At 44.3% G+C, this 16,578-nt stretch overlaps 2 protein-coding genes across 4 annotated transcripts in view; one reads left to right on the forward strand and one right to left on the reverse strand.

The window, feature by feature from the left end:
- The window catches only part of LOC118783178 (LHFPL tetraspan subfamily member 6 protein), a 47,191-nt gene extending 45,032 nt beyond the window's left edge, over window positions 1-2,159 (reverse strand). For all 3 annotated transcript variants that reach the window (XM_036536914.1, XM_036536915.1, XM_036536913.1), the window contains exons 1-2: window positions 1,796-2,159; window positions 319-885 (exon numbers count right to left, since the gene is read on the reverse strand). In XM_036536914.1, the coding sequence (XP_036392807.1) occupies window positions 319-703 (385 nt within the window). In that variant the 5' untranslated portion in view covers window positions 704-885; window positions 1,796-2,159. The remainder of the gene's footprint in view (window positions 1-318; window positions 886-1,795) is intronic.
- Window positions 2,160-4,057: 1,898 nt separating this feature from the next.
- Window positions 4,058-16,578, forward strand: part of cog6 (component of oligomeric golgi complex 6) — a 33,098-nt gene continuing 20,577 nt past the window's right edge. Inside the window, exons 1-4 of the mRNA XM_036537821.1 lie at window positions 4,058-4,198; window positions 4,627-4,770; window positions 5,298-5,369; window positions 5,867-5,925. Of these exons, the coding sequence (XP_036393714.1) occupies window positions 4,058-4,198; window positions 4,627-4,770; window positions 5,298-5,369; window positions 5,867-5,925 (416 nt within the window). The remainder of the gene's footprint in view (window positions 4,199-4,626; window positions 4,771-5,297; window positions 5,370-5,866; window positions 5,926-16,578) is intronic.

The following is a 16,578-nucleotide window of genomic DNA, read 5'->3' on the forward strand; positions in this document are numbered from 1 at the left end:
TCCTGGGGCAGGGGCATGTTACACACAGACAGCAGTAATAGCTCTCAGGCTATTCTGTGGGCTGTAGCGTGGAGTCTTGAGTCCGGAGTCTGGAATTTCAGCACTCAGAACGTTCACTGTACTCGCTACAACAATGTTCCTTTGTGCGGCAAAACGCAATTCAGGACAAGGGACCCTGAGTTACAGAAGGAGAGGAGGGGGAGCGAGGGAGGGTGGAAAAAGAATCTCACTGTAATTCCAGTAACAGCAGGGAGGGCAGAGGTGGGAGTGGTGACGGGGAGGAAGACTGAGGACCCCTTTGAGAAGCGGCGGACTTACCCCCGACGAACTGGATCCCCCCCGCCACCCGGCCGATGGTCCGGGAGATGAGGTCAGAGATGCAGCAGCCCATGAGGGCGGTGAGGGCCACCAGCAGCAGCAGGCCGCAGCCCACGCCGGTCACCACCGTGCAGATGCGCCACTCCAGGCTGGGAATGCCCTGGAAGGAGGCGTAGCGGCCGCACTGCTCCAGCATGACGGTGGCCTGCCGCTCCTCGTCGCGCACCGGGTACGAGCAGCGGCGGAACGTGCCAAAGGACACCGGCTTGTCCATCTGCGAGCCCAGCAGCCAGTACGGCATGAAGAAGCCCACGCAGGAGGCTGCCGCACACAGGAAGGACAGCAACGCCCACACCACGCCCACGCACGTCAGGCTCGACGCCATCACAGACAGGACTCGTGAGACTTGGCGCTTGGGAAATGATCAAGGCGGCCTCTGACAGTGTTCACTGCGTGCAGCGATTGGTTCTTCTGTTTCACTTTAGCTTAAGGTTGACAGTGACTCCACATCTGCATCTGTAGAGCTACCACCACGTGTCGCCTCTCCTCTTAACAGTCTGATGGCCCCTAAGGAGACATAATGAGAATTAAACTCGTGGGTGAACTAACAACTGCATGAATCCCAGATTTGCAAAGTGGACTGTCGGAACAATATCATCAGTAAGGTATAAACAGAAAGTAAACAGAATCCAGTTTACTTGTAACTCCAGTGAGTTACACAATCTTCCGTGAAATCTTTAGTCATCCTCTGAAACGCTGCCAAAAGTGGCATGAGAGAACAGAACATGATGTATGAAAAAAGGCATTACAGTCCCCGTCAGAAATGGCCGAAATACAAAACAAACATTTTTTTTAATCCAAGACAGTGAAATTCCTTCTATAAATCGAGGGTCGGTGATCCCAACACATACTGCGCGGAATTAATGCTTGAAATCCATAGTTGAAATCTCAAAACGTAATGCAAACACACGCGCAAGCAGAAAATCTCAAGCAATACCACGGGATGCTTTGAGCGAAAAAAAAAAAAAAAACTAATAATAATTTATATAACACAGTATCACATGCTGCAGTGCAATTTTCAAAATAAATCATTGCTTTTCTGTTGTATGAGTAAACATTCCTGTTTCATATTACATGCAAATTGCCTATAAAAGTTATAAAATGCAACATTTTAAAATGTTTACTGTCATTTTCTCTGCTATCTAGTCTCTTTTATCAAGTTGGACAGTTGTGTTTTTTGCGATCTTAATTCAGAATTGAAACATAGATGGGCGGCTGCCACGTTTGATGCATTTTTCCATTTTACATTGTACAGCTGACAATTCATAATCGTTCGGGATGACCTGTTTTGGTAGAGAAGCAAAAGAATGCCCAAATCGCGGAGCCAAAGCTGCGTGACACCGACTTCTACTTGGCATACGTGGGATCAGCTTACTGAACGTGAACTAGATAACATACAAATCATCCAAAAACTTACATGTTTAAGTGCCTCCGACTGATGAATCCTTGGATTTTAGCTACGTCCCATTCACCGAACAAGTAAAACGGTGCAAGTGCGATAGAAGAGTTCTAAAGGAATTGGTAAATGAAATACGGAGTTAGTTCGGAAAAGCTGTGATCTTATACGGAGCACTTCGCAAAACCAGCAAGCTACAATTAAGAATCATCCGTCATTTTTCCCCTGCTCTGAGGATCTGTACAGGTCGACAGTGGCTATCGCCAGTGTGGTCCGTCGTGGGATATGAAGAGCGATCGCAGAAGGAAACACTTCGTTTTGACGAAGACCCACTGAAGCAGAATTTCTTGAGCTCGTGAGAGTAGGAGGTTGCAGGGGGCGACTGTGTCTGTGTGCCACATTTACGAGGGGACCGTCAATCAACGAAATCTCCACCCAGGGGCTGGACTCGCACTTTCGCTGTCCCTGATCTATGCTTCCCATATACGCGAACATTCATAAGATACAACCTCACGCCCGTACACATACCATCACGTCAAAGTATAAAAAAGTATTGTAAAAAGTACAAAATAAACGATTATCATGTGCGCGTACAGCGTAATGGAAAATTCATGTAGAAATGAACGTTGAACTACACCAAATCAATCTGTAGGCCACTAGCGGTCTGGAATACAGGCATTACCGTCTCAATATAAAGTATGCATAACTTAACAACATTAGCACATTGTGGTGATACATTTGTGGTGTGCCCTTGCACATTGAACACTTCTGAAATCACAGTGCATATTTTCCCACCTTCATCTCCTCTTCCATGGAATACATTTATCCATATCCTCAAAGCATAGGTGTATAATAGCTGTATACCCCCTGGAAGAACAATTGCTACACCTGTGCTATTTTGAAATTTAAACACCACTTTCTTCCATCTTGCTCCGCTTTCTGATAGACCACCTTAATGCTAGTGAGCCTTATACTGGACCAGAGCCACCAGAAAGCAGCCAATCTTAGATAAGCGCAATGAGAAATGAGTATGGTAGTGTTTGTCAGGTTCCGGAGATAAAGAAGGGGGAAAGGGAAGGAGAATAAAATGGAGAGTTTTGGGGCAACGTGGTCATGAATTATTCATCTCTGCAATACTAGGAATACCCCAGGGAGCCATAACCTTGTGGTGCCCCTCTGGCACCAGATCCTGTTTGTATACATGGGTGCAGAATCCAATTGTCTCATTCTGTAATGTAGGAACATCAGTCACTGTGATAATGTAATATCAAGGCTTCTTTTGTCAAGGTCAGAGTCACACTTATGTATTGTGGTTAGTTACTTTGTTGCTCCTTTAATCCTGTTACAGATTTCAGCCTAAACTACTATCCATCATATTGTTTTTTGAGGCATTAATAAATTAATCTCACCCATTATTAAGATGTTCACACAATCACCCTAAAACATGGTATGTTTGAGATTAGTGTTGTTTGGGGTTCAGGGTTATGCTGAGAGGTAGAGCAAGTAATACGATTTGAGAAATGTTGGCACATTGAACAATAAACATGATTAGTCAGTGGGAAGGACTGAGACAGTCTCTCTCTGAGCTATACATATATCTGAGAAATCAGGGCCTCTCACAATATGAGCTGCAGTCTTCCCAATCAGTGTTCCAAACAGGTACAATCACACTGCCCATGACAGATTAAACAATTTTAGGTAAATAAATCGATTCACTATGGGCGTTTATAGGCTAGGAAAATAAACAAATCAACAAACATGCATCTAAACTTAAGTACAAACATTAACTGTCATGTAAATGAGAAAAAAATGTCAATGTTTTACCCTTAAAAGGGCAAACAAAACAGTAGTAGTAATTTCAAAGTAATTGCACTTTTCTATTGCATCCACTATATGAAGCAAGCCACACTTCCAATGTTGGGATTGTTTTGTCAGACTAACATATTCATTTTGGTATCAGGTTGGGTGTCTGAGGTCTCACTAGGTTCTTATTCCCACAAATTCACATGACGACATAAATACGGATTTGTTTAATCGGGACAAACAAGACTTTTCGTCACAAATAAGTAAGTAAGTAAATAGGTTTAATTGGCGGATAGCCTTGGAGCGCCCATCTACAATGTTTTTGGCAATATAGCTAACTGTAAGATTGTTAATAGATAATAATTATTAGGTACAAAGATATAGACAGGAAGCGGAACCTGTTAATCTCACGTTTCTATGCGGACACAGTTCAGAGACGGACACTATCGTTTCCTGGTGGTTGACGTGGTGAAGCTGTTGATGATGGCTGACATTAAAGGAGAGAATTCATCTGACACGTCTAATCTTATTCATAATACCGGGAATGCAACCCCCCAGCCCAACAACCCGCTGTCGAGGAAACTTAATAAGATCCTGGAAACAAGACTGGACAATGACAAGGTTGGTTTAGTGTTATCTTAGTTGTCTTACTTGCTACCTACTTAGCTATCTGGCTTCCTTGAGCTGCTCTGTGTAGGGTTGGTCTGCGTTAGGCTAATACGACCAAGCTAAATGCAGCAACTTTTATTAAAAGGTGTTTAGTGCACTTAGGTGGATGCACAGCTAGCTAGCCGACTGCACCCGTGTCAGGATGTCACGGCTTTGCAGTTGGTGGCACACGGTCTGTCAAAATAGACCAGCTATTCCGTACAACTAGCTAGCTAGCTAACGTTCAGCAGCAGCAAACTAATGTTTATTTAAATAATGTATATTTTTATCCCAAGATTTTGTTACCTAGATAGCTAGCAGTGCTGGCTAACTGTTGAAATACCTGCCAACTACAAGCCTGTATCGTCATAATACTAATGATTTGCTCTGCTTTATTTCAGGAGATGCTTGAAGCCCTTAAAGCACTGTCTGTGTTTTTCACGGAGAACAGTCTTCGGACACGGAGAAACCTTCGTGGTGACATCGAGAGGCGCAGTCTGTCCATCAATGAAGAGTTCGTGCGAATATTTAAAGACGTAAAAGAGGTAAACAATTTTCCAGCTAGCTAGCACCACCATCTATGGCGCCACCCATGAGCTAGCTCACTGGTGTGTATTTAAGCAGCATGCCGACCGTTCAGGTTGTCTAGCAGCGTTTCTTTACCTTAGAAAGAATATCAGAGAAAGACCACAGCTGTCTGACAAAACGTATGAGTTTATGAGGTCGCTGGATGTGCTGCTTTTGCTTCTTGCTCCTAGATGAGTTGCAGCTGAAACTAAATCATAAGAAAGAAGCAATACCATTTGTGTTGTGAGTCATCGAGCCCTTGATGTACCTCCAGTTGTAGCATGTCACCTGCAGAAAAGACATTTCCCTGCTTCCGTATATTACAATATGAGGTGTGCTCCCAAGTTAATTACTTATCCATTAAGGCAATTTCAGAGCCAAAGAACCCCTCAGGGCCTGTCATTGCTATGCCAGGGGGCTAATATCTTGGATGTGGCTAGTGAACTACAGCATTTGAGGTATCTCCTATGTTTACAGATGTTGTTTTCTTCCTTTTGTCTTCTAGGAACTGGAGAGTGTGCATGAGGATGTACAGGCAATGAGCTCATGTTGTGAGGAAATGACAAACAGGCTGAAGGTAAGGTATCAGTTATTTGTTGGCAGCTCAGCTGCCCGCTGTGTGTAAGTCATGTTTGAACATAAAAAAACACATCTTGTGGGCACAGAAATGGTTACTAGGATTACATAAGGATCCCAACACAGGTAGACAGGTAGCCCATTTTAACACATGCTGCTTCTTCTTGGTGAGTCCATGTACAAAGCTAGATGTGATTTAACCAAAACTGAACACATTCTGCAGCAACATCATTGTATTCTGCAAGATCCTGTGCCATGCATAAGGTGCTCCAGTATTGGACATCTTATTTCTTGCCATTGACCTGATGTGGGTTTGTCTCAAGCAGCTCCAGAGCTCCCTTGCTCTGTGGTCTGACTGACTTGCCCATACCAGCTCATCTCCAGGCCCAGGAACGTCACCAGCTGTCCTCTTCCAAGAGTGTTTGAGGGGCCACCAGGGTGACCTTCACATGCTCTGCTGTCTCTGTGTGCTAATGCTCGCCTCTCTATGTTCCACAGGCAGCCAAGGAGCAAACGCAGGATTTGATTGTGAAAACCAACAAGCTGCAGGGAGAGAAGTAAGTACCTTTGGGTTCAAGGATGATCAGAACGGGGGGGCTGTCTATTTGTTGGGCTGGCTTATTTGCCTATTTGTAATGGTCTCTGCCAGTTCACATGTCAGTTCTGTCCTCAGCACTGGTAGACATAGAAGTTGTAACTGAAAAGTGTCCTCCCTTGCTTCCCCTTCAGTTGTGTGTACCACCGTCTGATTTCAACAGTTATTGCATTAACAGGTGTGGGAGATTTCAGGAATAGTGTCTGTTCAGCACTCTTGTAGACCTCTGTGCCTGGCCCTGTGACCCATGCTTTTTCATTGCACACAATATATAGGTTAACTCGATCTCTGTCTGTGTCCATCAGCACTGGCCTCACTGAAATGGTGGGCAGGTCAGGGATAAAGTGCAATTGAGTTAGCCAGCCTGATTTGCTGTAATCTTTTGTCTTCTCCTTCCTGGAAATGGGTCTGCAAGCTAATCTGTTAAAGGGAGGGGAGCCAAAGATGTTGAGATCTCAGAGAGACTCAGAAAATATTCCATTTTCACTTTGATGCCTCTGGCCCTTCTGACTTATCAGAGGAAGTCATGGGATAAATTGAATAATCCATAGTCAAAGTCAAACAATAACATTGCAGGGGTCATCCACAGGTCTCACGTGACCAGGGTGAGTCAGCCGATGGTGCCATTTTAGTGGAATTATGTTGTGATTATTGCATTTAGGTGCAGAAGGTCTTTCTGTGAAAGGATGTATCTGTGAAGTTCAGAGTTTTTTGTGTCAAAGAAACAAATGTCTCTAAGCAAGACGTTTACTCAAACAATGGCTTATGTTGCTGAAACGGGGCCTCATTTGTGCGGGGAAGTACAATGCTGTATGTCAGACACATAAGCGATTGAATCACTCCAAAGTGGTAGAAGTCTGCACATCATGTAGCAGCTTCACTTTGGCCTTCCTGTTGTAGAGTGTATTGTACCCATGTTTATTTGAAGTGACACTTACTGTAATAATGTGGTTTTCTTCTTTTGATCTTTTTATTCTGTCTTTATACCCTGGGACCATGCTGCAGTTTCTATCAAACAGAATGTGACAAGAGTCAGCTTGTTTGTGCCTGAGCAACTCTGTTTCTATAAGTTGCTGAATATGCTTCATCAAAGGGTGCTGTTAAGATGTAGTCAAAGGGAATCTTGGAAAGGCTCCCACTGAATTATGGAGACATCAAAGAGAAAGCAACTATTTTGTGCATTTCTAAATAAAGGATCTGATATTATTTTATGCACGTACCCCCTTGCAGACTATAGGACTGTTTTGCCTGGCTCTGCAGTTCCATCCTGTAGCTAACAGTTTTTGGAATAGATTATGTTTTAAAAGCTTTGAAATGCTGAAACTTTTCATATGGTTTCAGAGAAAAAAATCTCTTGTGATAGCAGAGCTGTGTAGCTGTGAGCAAAGGGAGGAAACATTTATTTTGGATGAGGAGGGCTGAATAATTTATGAGACTCGGAATATCTCTCTTTTGCATTATATTTCAATAGAGAAAGCATTCATAATTATCAGTTGTCATTTATTTGTTGTATTATTTATGGTTAAATTCAGATTCTCCAGCAACATTAAAATGAATGGCAAACACATTGATACCTGTTGGCTTCCTCTGGCCTGTGTACTGTGTGAGTCTTGGTGGTAAACAGGTAGGACATGGAGATGGAGGTACCTTATGGGGAAGAAATGTTCACGCTTTAGTTTAAGGGTGTATCTACACAGTTGATGAATACATTTACACCTTACATTTACACCTTTATAGTCAACCTGTACATGCTTTTAAGCCTCATACAGAGATTGGAAAAACTGTCTTGTTGCAGGGAGTTATAATTCAATTACCCATTCATGCATGAGGGAATATCACGTCTTGATGACACAGCATGTTAAAAAAACATGTAAAATGGATATGTCTCTGCTCTTTTTTCCATTTTTGAATGTCTATTACACTGTAGGGTGTAGAACAACATGTTCATCGTGGATTTCCAAATCTAGCACTGCTCCGCTGCACCCCAACGCATCACTGGCTTTATGATGGAAACAAGCATATTTAAAACCAGCTCTTTTTGTAAATACTTTTTTATAAATAAATTATGTTGCCACATTTAGGCACCCCCTAATTAATTTTTTTTTGTGGGTTTATGCTCCAGGGCACCTGGTAGTGTGGAGATCTGAGTGTCAGGTTTTCTCTCAAATGGTTCATTGAAAGGTGTTGCGTTTCATTTTAGTTCTCCAAACAGTGATTAAAGCTGAACAACAGTAATCAAGGCAGCTTGGGCCTGTAATAACCAGCAGTGTGATTCTGACACCAGCAATTAAACACCATCACATCCCAGACGGCTTTTTCCCCCCATCGTATTGACTGGAAGATGATTAGGCTGCTGAGAAGGACATAAAAGCACGGAATGATAAATGAACAGTCTAATGGTGGCTCTCTCAGCCTGAACACCGGCGCCCTCACCCTGACCAGAGCTGCTCTGTGGCTTTCACAGGTGTGCGGCTGTTGTTTATGACTCTGGAGCGGCTGCCAATAGAGCTGATTTGGGTGGAATTGATTTGGGTGTGGGCGGGCAGGGGGGGGGGGTAATGGTGACAGGGATGTGACAGGAATACTCAGCGGCGGCGGGGCGGAGCAAGGGGGAGCCGTCTGTGGTGTTTCCGAAGTGGAAGCCCCGCCGCTGCGCGACCTTGCGAGAGGGGAATGGGGGGCAGCTCGCTGGCGAGGGCCACGCTGACAGCTGTGATGTACAGTTGGTAATTCCATGCTCCACTGGCAGCGCGGAGACCTTCCCAACGAGAAGGTGACATCAAGGGGGGAGGGGACAGAGCGAGGCTGAGGAGGACGGGCTGGCCGTCGGGGGAGCGGTGGCTGCCATCTCGGCTCGGCGCAGTTGGCTGTGCTTGGTTCGCTTGGCGGTGTCCGACTGCAGAGGCCAGCTCGGGTTGTGTCTGTCTGCATGCGGGAGTCACCTCTGCAGGGTGGGGGGTAGCAGAGGTCAGGGTGACACCTCCATCAGCGCCGCGACGGTCCCAGCCAGATGGGAGAACACATGCTCGCCGACTCTGCATAACTTTGCCTGAGCTGTCCCACAGTGCAGCTGGTGATGTCGACCCTCAAGGCTCTCTCGGGGAGGTCCATGTACAGGCCACACCACTCTGTGGTATTAAGCCTTCCGGCTATTAACCGTTGCATACTCAAGGGCAGGACGCCAACCCACCGTCTGCATTCATACTTCAGAAAGGCCTAAGGCACTGATTCAGATCTCTGAACCAGTGGACCAGGTACCTCCCTTTTACGGTGCCTTATTGTTTAGACTGCTCTGAGTTATCAGCCTGTCTCAAAAGAGGTGGTGGGTATTCAGATTGGATCTCAGTTCTTTGCAGAGTCTGTTAATATTTACGATTTAAGCATTTCAGGGCTGAGTAAATGAGCAGTTCAAGAACCCACAAATGTCAGAGTAAATACAAACTGCTTTAGAGAGACACAAGATTTTCCATTAAGAAAACAGTTTGTCATCCTTCACTCCATAAAAGCCTTGCAAATGATTCTGGTATGATCACAAATGTATGCGGTCATTTGACGAGAAGGCAACTCTTTTCTCCTGCTTGGTTGAGCAGGGGCCCAGTCAGTCACGCCATTGTGTCACTTTTTAAGGATTTTGTTCTAATACAACAGAAAGACAAACTGTGTGGCTGAAACGGGGAAGGATGTAAAAATGTGGTTAACCGATGGATGAATGAGTTTGTCTGTAAATACGCTGTCCCTCATCCTTTGTTCATCAGCGTGTGGGAGCTGGTCCATTTGAAAGAACCTGTCAGGAAGACAGGATCAGTACATAAAGAGTGTCTTGCTTTGTTTTATTCATTCTGGAGTCATCAGCACGCATTCCGCAGATGGGCCTCTGTAGTGACACAATGCACCTGCCCTCTACTGCTGTCTACACCTGTCTTCACCGGTGTTCTTAAGATTCATCTTATTCATGCATTTCTATGAGGTTTAGACTGCCAAAGCCGACGTTTATGATCAATGAAAGCTGCCTCTTAAAGAGCTGCTGTTCAGGAGGGTGTGGTTCCACCCCTTTCTTTGGTCTATTTCATGCGACCGGGGGGGGCAGTCACGCAAGTGTTGAGATTGGTTGGCTCACTTGGAAATAGTATGAGGTTGTAGGCTGGGAAGTTTGTTTGTGAATAACTGGATCATCCAAGGAAAGGAACGGATTTAGTGTGTTTTTGAGGAAAGACAACTTGGAAGCCAGATGCAGGGGGGGGGATGCCATCATATACACATGCACAGATAAATAAGTCACACATGCAGAGTTGTGTGCTTCTTGGAAATGGACTCCCTTGACAAAGCTGTAAATATAGCTCGTATGTCGCAGCTTTAATCTGTGGGCTTCAGTGGAATCTGTGCGCCACACCTGCTTGGAGGCCCCACCGAGACGCATTTTACAAGTGTTAACAAGCAGGTGTCATTACTCAACACAGGGATACCCAGGGGAGGAGAGGTGGTGAATGAGGCCCGTTGCACTCCCCCCGCCATTCACAAAGCCTCCAAATTTCTTCCCTGGTGGGTTTGGATGGGGAGCCTTGCAGGAACTGAGATCCGTGTTGAAAGTGGTGGGATATTTACAAAACAGAACAAGGTTCCTCCACATGTAACCTCTCTGCGCTTCTCCCTGGGGCAATGCCATCCCCTTTTTTCTTAAAGTCACCCCTGTTAGGTAGATCCATGGCCCTAGTTAAGCAGTGTCTTTCTCTGCTGTGTCTTAGCATATAGCGTGAAACGCAGTTGCATACATGCTCATGCTCCACAGTGCACAGTTAGCTAAACACTTGCTGCTGTGATAATTTTGTGCATGTTATCTGAGAATAAGCAGCAAGAACAATGTGTCAAAATAGCACTGGGCCAGCTGCACATAAGCCATTTTGTATTTAGAGAGCAATGCATACTCTTGTAATGTGTGTCTGGCTCTGTGGAGAGAGACTGTTCTGTCTTTCCATCTAAGCTATTTGAAAGCCAAATAGCCGTTAATGGTTTTCAATGGATAATTGACCTGTCTGGCTTCAGATTTCAAAAAGGAAGGATAATTGAGCAGGGCATGGCGTGGTCCAGAGTGCCCTGTAATCTTCGTTTCCTTAAGTCAATTCGGAATTGGCCATTCCAGTGGTCAAATATACAGATGAATGCACTGATGAGCAAGGTTATTATCCACTTGGTTAGTATTCTAGACCCCATTATTATAAGTCACATAAAAGCACTTGACCTCCTCTGTGGGTTCCTGTGTACAGCAATTAGGGCATTGAGCAGGTTACGCTGTTGTAACATATTAGTTCAACAGAAGAATGAACTCTTTAGGATATTTACCTTTTGGGGACAGAGTGGATTGTTTTTATGAGATCAATGTGGGGAATGCTTGTCCTTGTCCTTGTGCTGTGCTCGGGCTTGGAACCCATGTCCATCTGGTTGTGTGGACTGATCGCTAATATGCTGCATTCACACTGCCATCTGTTGTCTGCTATTGCCTGTGATGAGTGCTTGTTGGTCAAGGTCAGTGACCGAGGAGAGGAAAGAAAATGATCGCTTCTCTGACAAACACAGCTGAAGCAGTGGAGTGATGGTAGGACACTGAGATGGCTCACATCCTCAGTGTTCTCCTACACTACCGAAACCCTTAAGAGCTGAAAGAGCTTTGTACGGGAGTTCTACGGTGAACAACCCTTCACGAATCAGGAAACTGATTTGCTTTGGAACAGTGTTTAAATGTGTGCTGTACTGTCCACCAGTGAAATGGTTTAGTGCCACCTGTGGAACAGTAGATGTCCCATGTTGATGTGTACAGTTAAACATTATGAATTCCATGAAAAGGTAAATAATCAAATAAATTAAAGGTGGAACAGTGCAATATGTCACCATTACTGTGGATGATGTGCAGCATGGAATTGACTGTGCTGATATTAATAAGAGGTCTTGTTTAGCCTAGGCAGCTTCGGTGTACATTGTGAAAAAGCTGGACTCGGATGCAGAAAAAACTCAGAGTTTTAAGTCTCAGAGTTTTGAGAGGGAGTTGAAGTTTGACCCACAGCACCAGTGGTCAGGGATCATTTATATTCGGAGGGTGTGAGTGTCTGTGCTTGTGGTTACATGGTTATAAGTATGACCTGGGCCAAGATGGAGTGGTCATACGCTGATACGCATCCAAAATATGAACCACTCTAAGATGTTTTTTTGAAGAAACTCAAAAATGTTCGCCACATTGGGCTGCCTCCTTTAGCCACAGAACTGACTGTCATATGGGCCCTGAAGCTTTTAATAGTCTAACAGTAGCAATAAATGAATAAATGGCAGTGGTGTTGGCAGTTACATGAATTTGTCAGGGGAATGGCAGGTTGCCGAAACCGCTCACATATTTGGGTGGGTAAACAGGCAACACACGTGTGCCATTGCTGGCAGTGCTTTTTCGGGGGGTTATTATCTCTCCCTCTCTCTTCCTCTCTCTCTCTCTCACACACACACACACTCACACACACACACACACACACACACACACACACAAGCAAACAGCAGAGATGCCGAGCTGGCCACAAATTAGTCACCTGCTACTTGCATCAAATGAATCTTTTATGACTCCACTGGCTCACTGTCAGCGTGTCAGGGTGGTACAAGGAGTGCTCTATATGTGATTCAGCACAATTCACAAAGAAACCAAATACTCTTTTGATTTAACAAAAAAAAAGATGCACCTAGCACTCATTCAGATCGTCAGGCTTTAAGAAATTCCTGACAGGTGCCGCCTTCAGGAAGGCTACTTATCTTTTCAGATTGTGATGTTGGCATTTCTCACAAAGTAGGCTAAAACAATGTACTGACATTTAGCTAGATCCAGTGCGTTCTCCATTCGCTCTAACTCCCTCAGTTCCTCTCTTTTTGGGATGGAGAGGCTCTGTGCAGCCGTGGATATGTGGGAGGTGTGGTAGCTGCTGGAAGTGACTGCTTGAGGAGAGTTCCACACATTCCACATCCTCCTCCTCCTGTCATTTAAGCGGAGTGGTGTGTACAGTGCGTCTTTGCCTAGATTTACATGGCTTTCAGCCTGTCCCATACTCCCCATCACAGTGAATGACAGTAGGAGGTATGTGTTAATGACAGCCAAAAGAGGTGCTCAGTTGTGAAACATTGTGCTGAGGTGGACTGCTCCTGCATGTTTAGGAATGTCTGAGTCCAAGCCTTTTATGAGGCTACGGGGGTTAGCTGCTGATAACAGGTACGCTCTACAGCTATCAGTCCTGCTCCAGTCTCCTCAGTATGGGCATTTTCATTTCCTATAAGCTCAAACAGTGGGAACGCCACACCTCGAGGCGTGTCCTGAAAAGTGCATTAAACTGTTCAGAGTTCAGTGCTCTAAATAAGAATAAATAACCTGCACTCCTTATTCAAAAAGGCTGAAATTTCTTGTGCTCCATTTCTGTTTTAATTTTGCAATAGCTCAGGGTAATGAAAGAAGAAAAAAAAAAACACAGAACAGTTGTCCCTGCCAGAGGTTTGACAGCCGAAATGTTTTGTTTTTAATCCCCTGTGTTAGTGAAAAATTAAAAAATAAAATGAGAACAAAAAATGTCTTTTGTCTTTTTCTGTAAGCACAGGCCATTTTTCCCGCCACATAGGCCTATTTATTTCCTATGAGCTGCATCAAGTCTGTCACTACTGTCAGCGTTCCAAGCCAACAGCAGTCCCTTGTGTTGCAGGGTCATTGATTTATTAATAACAGAGGGGTGTCCAGAGTTTTAAATAGGATTGATGGTTGAAACGGGGAGATCTAGTGGTAGTATTTGCCTGCAGGCAACAGAGTAGCGAAGAAGGACCTTGACAGGTCAGCGGTGTAATTTTGTTCATTCTTTCTTTATTAAGTCATGTTCTCCCAAAACAGGATTTAAGAACGCCATGACCTGAATTAATACACCGTGTTGGATATATTAATTTGAAATGTCATGTCTCTTGAGTAATAATGTACAGTGCCACACGTTAATGTGGTATCATGAATCGCCCTCTCCGCTTTTTTTGGTGCCAATGGGGAGGAGAACGTGTTTGGATCATAAAATTTCATTGCTACAGCAGCACATCCCCTGTGTCTTTTTTTAATTCGTTCTCTCCACGTTCTCTTTTTTTTTTTTTTTTTTTTTTTCACGCCTCGGTTGGTTTGCGAATATTGTGCAGGACAATGAAAGGGCCTGAATAGCAGGGATTGTGAGCTTTTGTGATGTTGTGAGAAACAGTTGACTTCTCACTGCCTTGGGAGATGACACCAGAGAGAGAGAGAGAAAGCGAGCCAGAGCAAGGCTTTCTGTTGCATCACGAGATAGAGAACAAGAGAAAGAAGGGGAAAGCGCTGCATTGAAAGAGCGATAACGCCGAAAAGCATGAAAAGGGAAAGGGACAGGATCTTCTTACTTGCTCTCAGTTCTTCCTAATTATAACTTAGGTTTTTGTTTGTTCGGTGATACGATCTCTAACTAAGATGGTGACCTTGGAATTTGAATGTCAATGCAGGGAAATTGTTGGCCGAAGCGCTGTGTGTTTGATAGAAGGGCTTCGATAGACGTGAAACAAAAGAGGGAGGGAGCAAGGGAGATGACAAAAGAGAGGGATGGAGATAGAGAGAGTGGGGACTGAAGGAGGGAGAGAGTGGGGCCCAGTGCTGTCCTCCCCGGGGTTCTGACCTTGAGTTCTCTCCCAAAAGAGGACTGTTGCCATGGCCACCATTATATCCAGGATCCTCACCTCTGATGGGGTAAATCGTGATGGAGCAAACTCAGCCTATGGCTTTCTCTCTCTTTACTTCTCTCTCTCCTTTATCTCTCCCTTTACCCCCTCTCTTCTTTTGCTCTTCCTCTCTCTGCTTTATTCCGTGTCCTCTCTGTCACCCCGTCCCTTCTCTCTGAGGCTGCTGAAGTGTTCTTCGTTTCTTAAGAGCTGGACCCGACTGAGTGTTTTTTTTTTTTTTCCCCCCAACTTCTGCCTGAACCAATTACACAGCTACTTCAAGTCCATAATGCGCATGTTATTTGTAAGAGTGGAGATGATGCAGGTGCTGATTTTTCATGGTTTTTTCTCTGGAAAAAGTTATTCTTACTGGAGCTTTAAATGAATGTCTTTTCAAGAAACAAACAAGTGTATGAAAATGAACCACAGTGAATGTGTAAAGAACATGTCCCGAAGTCACTGTTGTCACAATCTGTAATACCCCCCCACCCCAACATCCATGAGGGCATTGAAACTTTGCAGCTAATATACATTGACTCTTACAATACATTAGTGTCATTTAGTTGACACTATTATCCACTTACTGTTAACAACTTACATAAGTTACAGTTTTTTCCATTTATACAGCTAGATATGTACTGAGACAGTTGTGGCTAAAGTACCTTGCCTAAGGGTACAGCAACAGTAGCCCGTCGAGGAATTGAACCAGCAGCCTTTTCAGTTATGAGCCCTGCTCCTTACCGCTACACCACACTGCCACCCTTTTTGATTCTTTATTCCTAGAACACTTCACAGTGTCACAATTGAGAATTTTTCATACATATAATATCCATTGTGGTCTTTCCCAAAATTAAAAGGGCAAGAGGTACTGTCATTGAAAAAGGGGTTTCAGTGGGTATGAACATGCACAGGGAGACAACACTGCAACAGACTGCAGACCCTCTGCTGAGGGATGCTGAAGTTGTCGCTCCCCCAGGGTCCTGCCATGCTGTCTGCAGAGTGGGAGGGAAACTGTCACCACACAGCTTGTCCATATTGTCTGTGCTGTTCCTGTAAATGCTTGCTACATCCAACCAAACATAATACACTGGGAGGCACCTCTGACAAAGAAACATGCTAAAAATGTAGCACCTTATGTAGCGCCTGGCAAGTCTTCTCTATATGTGAGTGAGCCCTGTTATTTGTGATCTAGGGCTGTAGATGTATGCTTCCACTCCAGTTATTCCTGCAGTTCTCAGTCCTGTCTGACAATTGCAGGGAGTGTATTAGGCATGTGACTGCCATCTAGTGCTTGTCTGGTGCTAGTTCAGACTCCACGCTGAGCACAGTACACACATTGGGACAAGTGCTGACTTTGAGAGAATGCAATGAGGTGTAAGGCTTAAAGAATGTGTGGGACTGCAGATAAATACTCTTTACAATATATAGCTGGCATAAAAGAGGCAGTTTATAAACATGCGTAGTTGTGAAAAAGTGTTGTTAAAAGCTGCACACTTTCTGTTTTACATGGAAATAATCCTGAAAAATGTTATTGTTGAAGCCCAGTGTGGGTAAAATATAAGCCACTTGGAGGAACATGGCGTGAATATATGGAGCCTGTCATGATCTCTGTCTTTCTCTCTCTGCACTTGGTTCAAGAAATGCCTCACAATATGGTTAAAACTAGAACTACAGTGGCTTTTAAGATCAACCAAATGACAGTGTTGTTGAATTCTAAATGATACGGGGTGTTAAATGAGTGCTTTGTATGTGCCAAGATGGAGAACATTCTTTTACTTTTTGAATCAGAGCTGCCAGTTTGAATATAGAAATCATTTCTCTTTTTTTCATCTGCGGTACACTGTTGCTTTGGCTGCACAGTGCTTCAGTGAATCATTCACTTTTG

This window comes from Megalops cyprinoides, chromosome 9 (genome assembly GCF_013368585.1).
Source record: "Megalops cyprinoides isolate fMegCyp1 chromosome 9, fMegCyp1.pri, whole genome shotgun sequence".
NCBI lineage: Eukaryota > Metazoa > Chordata > Actinopteri > Elopiformes > Megalopidae > Megalops > Megalops cyprinoides.